This window comes from Neoarius graeffei, chromosome 2, assembly GCF_027579695.1.
Source record: "Neoarius graeffei isolate fNeoGra1 chromosome 2, fNeoGra1.pri, whole genome shotgun sequence".
Lineage (NCBI taxonomy): Eukaryota > Metazoa > Chordata > Actinopteri > Siluriformes > Ariidae > Neoarius > Neoarius graeffei.
Window position 1 is genome coordinate 14,231,513 of NC_083570.1, and position 11,985 is coordinate 14,243,497.

At 40.4% G+C, this 11,985-nt stretch overlaps 1 protein-coding gene across 1 annotated transcript; it reads left to right on the forward strand.

Moving 5' to 3' along the window:
* The first annotated feature begins 2,215 nt into the window (after nt 1–2,215).
* On the forward strand, nt 2,216–10,818 carry LOC132881429 (tripartite motif-containing protein 16-like). The gene is made up of 6 exons (XM_060913883.1): nt 2,216–2,894; nt 7,515–7,610; nt 7,753–7,986; nt 8,101–8,260; nt 8,804–8,863; nt 8,980–10,818. The coding sequence occupies exons 1-6, from the start codon at nt 2,298–2,300 to the stop codon at nt 9,510–9,512; spliced, it is 1,680 nt and encodes a 559-aa protein (XP_060769866.1). The 5' UTR covers nt 2,216–2,297; the 3' UTR covers nt 9,513–10,818.
* Nucleotides 10,819–11,985: the final 1,167 nt, after the last annotated feature.

An 11,985-nucleotide genomic window follows, 5' to 3' on the forward strand; every position in this document is an offset into this window, starting at 1 on the left:
AGCCAAGTTGCCTACGTACTTTTACTGCTTTATTCACTTCACTATCAGCGTTCACTTGTCAGCTATTTTATCGCTTCCCAGTCTCACTCTGAGACACACACAGACACACAGGTACACACAAACAGTTCTGTGCTGGATCTTGAATGCATTCTCTCCCCTCTCAGGTCTTTCTCCCCTCTCCTCTTTAAAGGTATGTATACTATTTTCATTTTATTATATGTGAAAGCATCCACATCACAATATTTGTGATTTATTTATTTATTTATTAGCCTTAATGAGTCATAAATTTATGAAAACAGAAGAATTGTTAAATGGATGTACCGAAGGATGTACTTTTAGTATGGAGGTCCTTAGATTATTAATAGATTCCTTGGAAAATGTATGCAAGTTTTGCACAGACCAGTGTACAAGCTTACACATACAGTCGTGAAAAAAATAAGTCCATCAAATGGAAATTAGAAACTTTTCTCAACATATTTAAACAAGCAAACATTTCACTCTTTTGATACAGTGCCTCCAGATAAAGGTGATGTACTTGAACAAAACAGCAGGAAAAGTAAGCTCTATCAATCATATATTGAATAGAATTATCGATAGATTTATTCAATAACACATAAATAGATGTAATGTTCTTCTATGGAGAAAGTAAGTACACCCTTTACTTCAAAATCTAGTAGTGCCCCCTTTAACAGAAATAACTTTTTGAAGGTGTTTCTCCAAATCGTCCAACAGTCTCTGATATCAGATTGCTGAAATGTTTGACCTCTGTTCCATGCAAAATTCCTTCAGTTGCAAGACATTTCAGGGTTTTCTTGCATGTTCTGCCCTTTTCAAATCTCCCCACAAGATTTCAATGGGGTGCAAATCTGGGCTTTGGCTCGGCCTTTCCATAACCCTCCATTTTTTCTTTTTCAGCAGTTCCTTGGTTGACTTGCTCATGTGCTTAGGATCGTTACCTTGTTGAAAGGTCTACCTCTGGTTCAACTTCAACTTTTGGACAGATGGCCTCACATTATCTTCAAGCACTCTTTGATGGGATTCAGAATTTATAGTTAAATCCATTAATGCACACTTCCCAGTCCCTGAGGCAGTGAAGAAACACCAAACCATACCATGATGCTTCACAAATGGTATGAGGTTTTCTGCTGAAAAGCTCTTTGGTCTGTGTCACATGTGTACTCTTACTGTGGTCAAACATCTCTACTATTGATTCGTCTGTCCAGAGCATGTGAGACCAAAAGGACTTGTCTTTTCCTTGATGTTCGTTGGCAAACTGTAGTCTTCTTTTAATGTTGCTTTTGGACAGCAAAGGCTTTTTCCTGGCATGCCTCCCATGCAGGTCAAATTTGTCCAATCTCTTTCTGATTGTAGATGTGTGCACTTTCACACCAACAGGTGCAAGAGTTACCTTGAGATCCAGTTTTGAAATTTTGGGATTCCTCGAGACTTTGTTGAGCATCAAATGGTCTGCTCTTGGGCTGAATTTGCTGAGGCGGCTAGTCCTGGACAAATTGGCAGTTGATTGAAATCGACACCACTTGTAGATGATTTTCCTTACAGTGGAACTATTACTTTCTCATCGAGATATTTTTCAATCCCTTGCCAGATTCATTGGTACCTGCAACACTTTTCTGAGGTCCTGCAGGAGCTTTTTAGATCTTGGCATGATGAAACCACACACTTCAAAAGCAAAGAGAATACCAGACCCTAGATGGCAGGTTTAAATAAGACAGGTTCCACCTGTACATCCAGCTGCAGGAGGTTCTAATCAACGGCACCTAATCTGGAACACCTGGTTCTAATTTTATGGACTTGATAGTATGATAAATGTAAGGGTGTACATACTTTTTTCTAGGGTGTCCTGACTTTTTTATTTATATATTTTATATTTAAATTAAGAAAATGTGGATAAAATGTCGATTTTATGTGTTGTTTATTGGAGTATATCATGTTTATCTACAAGCATTGTATCAAAGAGGGTGAAATATTTGCTTGTTTAATGTGTTGAGAAAAGTCAACAATTTCACAATTTCCATGGGATGTACTTATTTTTTTCACATGGCTGTACAGAATGTTATATTGTGCAGTTTGGAGGTTTATATTTTGCCTCAGAAAAAACTGTGTCCAAGAAATGGTTAACAGAGGAACGTTCATGAACTCTGTCTTTGCGCTCCTCCTCCCCTCTCTCTCTATCTCTCTGTCATACACAGACAACCAGGAAATGACTTCGCATTTCAGAGGAAAAGAAACTTAGAGACTCTCTCTCTCTCTGTCTCGCAGTGCATGAGTTCAGGAAAATGGCCGAGGCCAGTATTTCAGTAGATCAGCTTATGGACCAGTTCCTCTGTCCAGTTTGTCTGGATCTACTGAAGGATCCAGTGGCGATCCCCTGTGGTCACAGTTTCTGTAAGGTGTGTATTAATGACTGCTGGGATCAGGATGATAAGAGCGGAGTTTATTGCTGTCCTCAGTGCAGAGACACTTTCACTCTAAGGCCTGTTCTACGCAGAAACAACATGCTGTCTGAAGTGGTGGAGAAACTGAAGAAGACTGAAGTCCAAGCTGCTTCTCCTGCTCACTGTTACGCTGGACCTGGAGATGTGGAGTGTGATTTCTGCACCAGGAGAAAACACAAAGCCGTCAGGTCCTGTCTGGTGTGTGTGGCTTCCCTTTGTGAAACTCACTTAAAACCTCATCTTGAAATTCCTGCTTTAAAAAAGCACAAGTTAGTCGAAGCTTCTGGAAATCTACAAGAGATGATCTGCTCTCAGCATGATGAAGTGTTGAAGATCTACTGTCGTACTGACCAAAGCTTCATCTGTTATCTCTGTACGATGCATGAACACAGAGGTCATGACACAGTCGCAGCTGCAGCGGAAAGAACTGAAAAACAGGTGAGACCGTTTTAGAAACACTTTCAGAACGAATTCATCCTAATTTTACTCGTGTCTACAATCAGATGTTTTAATTTGGTTACAAATTAATCGAAGGTTTAAAAATGTTACGATTGTTTGTTCATCAGAAAGGTTTGTCAATGAACTAAAAGATTTTTAAAGTGTAATATAACATCATTAAAGGTAGACTGCCTTTCAGATTTTTCGAATTTAGGCCATAAATAGAATTTTCCCTGACACCCAATTATGTTTTTTAGTGGACAAAAAGCTACTGAACTCGAATCACAGACTTCAAATTTTATTACTTTTTTCCCTAAAAGAACAATTCATGAATTTAGAGCCCTGTGGCCCTAAATTCTCTGCCATTTTTTTCTTGCCTCACCGTGAGCTAAACCAAGACACTATGTCACGCATGACGTGATGGGGTTTCTCCGTTCGCAACACATTGTGGGATACAAATTTGCAACCTGAGATAACAATAGAACATGTGACTGCGTGCTTGAAACATGGAAGACCGACTACAGTAACAGGAAGTGAGAAGAAAAGACTCTGTATTGGGAAGGAAAGGAAACGCCGGACCAAACTAATTGCGTTTAACACCTTTTGATTTAATTACAGCATTCAGTCTTTTGGGGTTCACACCTGTCATCAATTAAAAGGACTCTGATTAACCCCAAATAAAGTTCAGACATTTACTCAGCTGCATCCTGCAGTAAAAGCCAGGATTCACAGAGAGCTTACAAAGCATCAAAGGGATCTCATTGTTGAAAGGTATCAGTCAGGAGAAGGGGACAAAAACATTTCCACACCATTAGATATACCATGGAGCACAGTGAAGACAGTCATCAACAAGTGGAGAAAATATGGGACAACAGTCAGTGCGTTTGCATGCACATCCAAATCGAGCTGCTGTTGGTAATCGAGCTAAGGGTCCCAGCAGGGGTGCCAGAGAAATCCAATCCTACATGCACACAAGGAAATCGAGCTATTGTGTGAGGTACATTGTGCACCCGAGCCACAGGTGGCGCTACACGCCCCATCGTGTTGGTCCACTTCCGGTTGTCGTCATGAAGAAGAGCTATTCAAGAGTATAAACAAAGTTATCAGTTCCGTTTTCACAAGAAGAGTGTTTGTATGTACGAACAGAAGTGTTCCTAATAAAATGGCCACTAAGTTGAAGTTGATCTGTAATGGTGAACATATTAACTGTTAGCCTGCTAACATGCTAATAACTTACCAACTAATTGGAAATGGGTGCGTACATGCCCAGACACAAGTGTTCCTAATAAAGTGGCGGCTAAGGTGACGTGTCATGCCGACCGAGGCTGTTGTGTTTCCCGCTTGTGGTCTCGTCACTCATCACTTCCGGAAGGGGCAGTGCTGAAGTAAGTAGCTCGACAGGGTTTACATGAACCAAGTAGCTCAGCTACAATCGCATAATCTAGGTCGCGTAGCTCGATTACGAAAAATCCAGTTCGGTTCGATTTCAGCTGAGCTAAGGTGTTTCCATGGCATTTAGAACTTCGATTTCAGTCGAGCTACGGCAGAAATTCGATTTTCTCTATGTGCATGTAAACGCACTGAGTGACAATACCGAGAACTGGACGTCCCTCCAAAATTGATGAAAAGACAAGATGAAAACTGGTCAGGGAGGCTGCCAAGAGGCCTACAGCAACACTGAAGGAGCTGCAGGAATTTCTGGCAAGTACTGGCTGTGTACTACATGCGACAACAATCTCCTCATCTCATCTCATTATCTCTAGCCGCTTTATCCTGTTCTACAGGGTCGCAGGCAAGCTGGAGCCTATCCCAGCTGACTATGGGCGAAAGGCGGGGTACACCCTGGACAAGTCGCCAGGTCATCACAGGGCTGACACATAGACACAGACAACCATTCACACTCACATTCACACCTACGGTCAATTTAGAGTCACCAGTTAACCTAACCTGCATGTCTTTGGACTGTGGGGGAAACCGGAGCACCCGGAGGAAACCCACTCGGACACGGGGAGAACATGCAAACTCCGCACAGAAAGGCCCTCGCCGGCCACGGGGCTCGAACCCGGACCTTCTTGCTGTGAGGCGACAGCGCTAACCACTACACCACCGTGCCGCCACAACAATCTCCTATATTCACCATATGTCTGGACTGTGAGGTAGGGTCAAAGAAAAACATCCAGGCCCGGCTAAATTTTGCAAAAAAATATACATCAACTCTCTCAAAAGCATGTGGGAAAATGTGTTATGGTTTGATGAAACCAAGGTTGAACTTTTTGGCCACAATTCCAAAAAGAATGTTTGGCGCAAAAACAACACTTCGCATCACCAAAAGAACCCCATACCCACGGTGAAGCATGGTGGTGGCAGCATCATGTTTTGGGGTTGTTTTTCTTCAGCTGGAACAGGGGCTTTAGTCAAGGTGGAGGGAATTATGAACAGTTCAAAATATCAGTCAATTTTGGCCCCAAACCTTCAGGTGTCTGCTAAAAAGCTGAAGATGAATTTCATCTTTCAGCATGATAATGACCCCAAAAAAGCTTTGGAACGGCCCAGCCAGAGCCCAGACCTAAATCCAATTGAAAATCTGTGGGGTGACCTGAAGAGGGCTGTGCACAAGAGACGCCCTCGCAATCTGCCAGATTTGGAGCGCTTTTGCAAGGAAGAGTGGACAAATATTGCCAAGTCTAGATGTGGCAGGCTGATAGACTCCGACCCAAAAAGACTGAATGCTGTAATTAAATCAAAAGGTGCTTCAAGAAAGTATTAGTTTAAGGGTGTGCACACTTATGCAACCAACTTATTGTATGTGATTTATTTTTTGTTTTTTCCCCCTTACAGATTTGTTTGTTTTTCTATTGAATTGTCCAGGTTATAGGTCACATTAAAGGGGGGAAAGTTTTGAAATGATTTATCGTGGTCTCATTTTATTTAGATCAGAAAAACCTATCATTTCAACGGGGTGTGTGGACTTTTTATATCTCTATCCTATCACTCCTTCAATCAAACTTTAGGGATTTTTTTTCTCTCCTCGGGATCATGTCTGAAACGGGTGGGTTATACAGGAAATTCACGAGGTTATACTAAAGTCGAGTTTAGGAAAGTCTATTAGTGGCATTACAAAGATAGTGGAGGGTTCGTATTCCCCAAACTATTACTTCTGATCACTATGTTTGGCAAAAACATTAGCAAACACAAAAATCAAAAAGATGAACGTAATGGTTTCATGATATAGTGGACACTGAAACAGGCAGGCGGGATCAATGTCACGTTCATTTTTATTTTTTAAACTGTCTCTTAACACAAAACACGCTTTTCAGCAGTTTCAAAATACATTGTGTGCCACAGTACCGATGTGATTTCAGCCAGGGGAAGAGATCCTCACTGCACACACACACACACACACACACACACACACACACACACACACAGCACAGGCCTCACTCTCCATTCACAAACCAGTGCTTGCCCACGCCCCCACTGCCACAGTGAAAAACAACCGTATACCGTCTTGCTCAGTGAAATACAGTGCACAGTATGATAGTGAATCGAGAGGTTGTTCACCAGAAGTTGTGCAATATAGGTGTATCGTCTAATTACACACATTTTTGCTCAGCGGTCTTCACCATCGCAATGATAAAAAAAGGACCTTCTACGAAAACTATCTAATGCACAGGAATAATATTTACATTGTGAAATCAATACATAATTTTCGTTATGTCTAACAAATATTGGCTAGAATACGCTCAATGAAAAACGAGCTTCAACAAGATGAGTGATCAGGCTCACGTTCGCCTCAAAAAGATACATATTTGGGCTAATTGCAGCCTGTTATTCACTAATTATAATATTTACAACAGGGAGAAACAGATGAACCAGCATTTGATGTGTAGGATCCATTGGTGCCGTCATATTTTCTGTCACAACTTGAGCACTGAACTTGCAATGTGAATGTTATGATTAGCTCCTCGTCTCACAGAAAAATGACGTAACTGGGTCAGTGCCCGGTCAATGAAAACATGTGCACAGCGGACTTCCTCTGTCTGCTTGACGGCACGAAGCGCATGCTTTCATGCACATTATTTGCTTTAATCCCGTCAAATTAAATAACTTCCCAGCCTCAGAAGGGCCTGATTTTTGAAATATTACAGAAATAAACATGAATCACAATGACCAAATTTCACTGATTTTATGAAATCAAAAGTCTGTCTTGCTTTAAGAGAATGTTAAATGTATTGTTGCTCAGAGGGCAAATCTTGGGTGTGGCACCATCATCCAGACTTTTACAGCTTAAGCATGTGCACACAAGTCACAACTATTAAACACACACACAGTACACACTCGCTTTACAGAACAGCTCGAGACACTGCTGTGTAAAATGTGATAAACTCATTAACAGTTAAACCTCCTGAATGATGCAGCAAAAAACATTCACCTTCCAGTCAGGAGATGATGAGTTTAAATCCCATCGATGCTCTACGCCAGCATAACTGGGCCAGATCTCTCCTCTGTCAATTAGAACAACATTAGCCGTGTGGGTGTGAGCTCATGTATATAGAAGGAGCAGATGCAGGAGGAAGTGGAGGAAAAATAACAAACCTCTAAACAGCTAAATGTTCACAGAGTGAGTTAAAGGAGGAGCAGATGAAATCCCAGCAGAGAATCCAGGAGAAGCAGAAGAAGGTGCAGGAGCTGAAACAGGCTGTGAACACTATAAAGGTGAGCAGTGAGCAGAGACAGAGCTGCTCCTAGAAACACACACAACATGGACAACGAGTCATTTACAGTCCCAGTAAGAGAGGGAATGATAGATGAGCTTTAAATCTTGTGTGTGTGTGTGTGTGTGTGTGTGTCCTAACAGCGCAGTGCACAGACAGCAGTGGAGGACAGTGAGAGGATCTTTACTGAGCTGATCAGCTCCATGGAGAAAAAGCGCTGGGAGGTGACGGAGCTGATCAGAGATCAGGAGAAGGCTGAACTGAGTCGAGCTGAACGACTCCTGGAGCAACTGGAGCAGGAGATTGCTGATCTTCAGAGGAGAGTCACTGAGCTGGAGCAGCTTTCACACACACACGATCACATCCATTTCCTCCAGGTAACACACACACATACACACACACACACACACACACACCCCTGTCTGTATAATCCCATGAATATTTCTCCACCTTTCTCCTTCTCCATGATGTTTGTTTCTTTCTCTCTGTAGAGTTTCCAGTCTCTCTGTGTCTCTTCTGGACGTGAGGACTCACCCAGCATCACTGTCAATCAACATCTCTCATTTGATGGAGTGAGGAAATCTCTCTCTGATCTGAAAAAGAGACTCGAGGAATTCTGCCAGGAGGAATTCATCAAAATCCCTGAACCTGGTGAGAGAAATCGTCCTGCTGGGAAATCTTTACTTTCTCTGCAGCACAGTAAAGAGAGACATCAGATTTCCCCAAAAACACACAGAAATGATTTCAGATGATGACGTGAACTTCCTGTTATTGCTGCTCTCTACTGGAAAGATGAATTTATACACTTACACTTTTTATTCATGTCTTAGTGTCAAAGCTTCTGTTTTGTTTTCAGTGATTGTACTATTAATAAAGTATAGAGGACACACACACATTTATTCACACATTCCTCCAAAGAGAGAGAGAGAGAGACAGAGAGAGTTCATAAGTCATATGAATAACATTTATTCTGAAGTCATTAGTTTCAAAGCAGCTCTCTGCTCGTGCTCATGTTATTAATAAAGTTTATTTCTCCGTCGTTCAAAAATCACATTTAAATCCCACACCTAGAGAATGTGTTTTCTAAAATAAAACGCTGATTAAACATCAGGCACAAATTGTATCACTTTAAACTGTTTCCGTCTTTTACAGAACCTGATTTTTCATCTCCATTGTGTTTCTGTGTCTCCACAGCTGCAGCAGTTCAGATGATTTTACCCTCAGAACCAAAGAGCAGAGAAGATTTTCTGCACTGTACGTGTCAAACACACACACACACACACACACACACACACACACACTGTCTCACTCTCCACATAAATCTATGCTGTGATTAATATCTAACATGTTCACATTTCTCATGTGTTTAGATTTCTGTGATCTGACTCTGGATCCCAACACAGTAAATTATTACCTCATTCTGTCTGAGAAGAACAGAGTGGTGACGCGCAGTGACAGAAAGCAGCCGTACTCTGATCATCCAGAGAGATTTGACTTCTACAATCAGGTGTTGTGTAAGGAGAGAGTGTGTGGACGCTGTTACTGGGAGGTGGAGTGGAGCAGTGAGGTATATGTGGAAATATCAGTCTCATATAAAGACATCAGAAGGAAAGGACGGGGTAAAGTGTGTTGCTTTGGACTCTACAGTCAATCCTGGAGTCTGTGCTGTTCTTCTTCTTCTCTCTCTTTCTGGCACAACAACATTAAGACTGATCTCAGAGTTCCATCCCCCTCCAGAATAGGAGTGTATGTGGATCACAGTGCAGGAACTCTGTCCTTCTACAGCGTCTCTGACACGATGAAGCTCCTCCACAGAGTCCACACCACATTCACTCAGACTCTATACGCTGGGTTCTGGCTGCGTTGTTCTGGATCAACTGTGAGATTGTGTGATCCAAAATAAAATATTAATGATTTGTCGTTTTTAAAATTAAGATGAACAGCTTTACTTTTATATAGAGAGTTTAAGTCCAATAAAGATGGAACATGAGGAAAGTCTTTTACAGACCCTCCAGGATTTTGCGATGTTGCGATTTGCAACTTCAATGCAAATTCAACCAATCCCCGCGAATTCAGGGCGGGGCTGCAATTATATCCAATCACCGCAACTTTCCCGCAAATTTGACAAATCGTTGGCGTCGTCTTGAGGTGACGTCGACAAACTACCTTCCGCCTTACTTCCGTGTTTCCGTTCAAGAGAAGCAGCATGTGCGCAGTGTTGCCAGATTGGGCGGTTTTAAGTGCATTTTGGTGGATTTTGAACATATTTTGGGCTGGAAAACGTCAGCAACGCTGTGCAAGTCAGTGTTTATATAGGCTTAAATTCTGTTACTGAAAGTGTGTTATGTTTACAGTGAAGGACTGTGTGCACTTTACTTTTTTTTTTACTTAATACAAGAAATTAATGGATGCCAACATTTTTGCCAAAATGGTATTTTATTGTCCATTGTTTAGGCAGCTTCAGCATCATACTGTGAGATTCTGTTCAAATTGTTTTTTTTTCTTCTACGAAGCCTGAGCCATTTATTTTATTAGTTTATAATTGTTTAATTTAGTCTTCAGGAGAGACTGCCTGCACACAGTACTAGTATTAATAGTTTTTTTTTTCTTACATGAAAGCTGAGGCATTTATATTATATTTTAAGGTAACTTCATGTTGTGCTGTGAGGTTCTCTGCACTTTAACTTTTGAACCAACAGGTGCATTTGGATAAGTAAAGCCTATTTTTCTGCATTTTTGTAGTCCTGGTAACCTTTTATATTGGTAAAGTTGTTTATAGGACCATTTCTCAGTGTCTTGTTTTTTTTTAATCAATAGTTTTTCAGTAATAACTTAATATTTAACATATCACTCAATTTTAATCACAAAAAGAGAAAATAGCAACAATTTCTCGCAACTTTCACTTCCTCCCGCAATGTAATCGCAACAAAAGCCTAAAAAACACCGCAACTTTCATCGCAATTTTTTGGAAAAACCCCCGCAACATCAGACATTTTAGCCCGCAACAATCACAAAAAAGGCCCGCAAAATCCTGGGGGGACTGCTTTTAGATTTTCTAATATTTATTTATAATATGAGATCTTCATTTCTCTGTCTTTTAGGAGATTTAATATTATAATTGTGACCATTATATAAAAATAATTATCAGAACTTAAAAAAAAAAAATCTGCATCATCATAACTGCTATAATTGCTGGCACGTTATTTTTTAAATATTCAAATGAAATTTTCCAGCTTTACAGTTTTTATTAATATTAGATTGATGATCATTGTATCACTTTGACAAACTTATCATATTGTAATCTCAGAGGAAATGAAAATGAATCGCAGTAATGTGTTGTTCTTCTGTCTGTATCTCATTATATTATCTGTCTACTGTCTGTCTCAATTATAGCAATACATCAAGTGTATAATATTATTAAATTATTAACATTTCCTCAAATATTTTTCTCAGTGAATGTTGTTGTTTTTTCTTCCTATAAATCACCAGGGTTGATAATGTACGTAGCTAACAAGCTAAGAATTTGGGAAAATGTTAGCATAACAGCTAACAGATTAGCATCGTGAAAGGATTTTCTGTTTTGTTAAGTTCACTAATTATTAATCTTCCACATGAATCATTAAGTCTGTCCTTGTCCTGTATATTCAGTCACAATTTCCTGTAAACATTTTGTGATAAACTGTAAATCTGTTGCTGGAGGACTGGAATATAATTATTCTGCCCTTGTTAGTTGTTGTGGACTTGGCAGATCGCGAACAGAGTTCTTCAATTGAGGTATTTCACCTGACGTCACAGGGTCACGTGACGCCCCGGTGTCCGCCATTTTGAACGTCAAGCTACACACTAACGCTGCAGACAGAGAGGGAGAACCGGCTTGAAAAAAAACGTGTTACAGACACCTAGAATAGATTAATTTGTCAGTAAGCACTCTATAAATAACCATGGTGTTTGCTTGTTGTGCTGTGGGCTGCCACAACAGACAGGGACAGCGTGCAGGACGCTCCTTTTACCGGTTTCTAGTGATGGGAATTTCGGCTCTTTTGGCTCTTCTTACTATAAGGAGCCGGCTCTTTCGGCTCCCAAACGGCTCCTGAGATTTTATTTTTGATTTAATTGCTGCAATTAACTAGTTAATTAATTACATTATTTATATTTTATCAATAGGATGTTTTCCATTTTATTTTTTACTTTTTGTAGCCATTGTAAAGCTTTGTAAAGTATAGCAGTGGAACAATGATCTAGCTATAGAAATAAAACTTACCAATTAATAAATTATTTTCTCACAAACATAATGCAAAACTGTGTTCTATTACCAATATAAAATACACAGCTGATTTTCCCCTCCTCAGGTGCCTCACAGACTCCTCTCCCCTGCG

Coding starts and splice junctions, on each gene's coding strand:
- LOC132881429 (XM_060913883.1), top strand. CDS start 2,298: ATGGCCGAGGCCAGTATTTCAGTAGATCAGCTTATGGACCAGTTCCTC. Junction 2,895..7,514: donor CGGAAAGAACTGAAAAACAG/GTGAGACCGTTT, acceptor AAATGTTCACAG/AGTGAGTTAAAGGAGGAGCA. Junction 8,261..8,803: donor CATCAAAATCCCTGAACCTG/GTGAGAGAAATC, acceptor GTGTCTCCACAG/CTGCAGCAGTTCAGATGATT.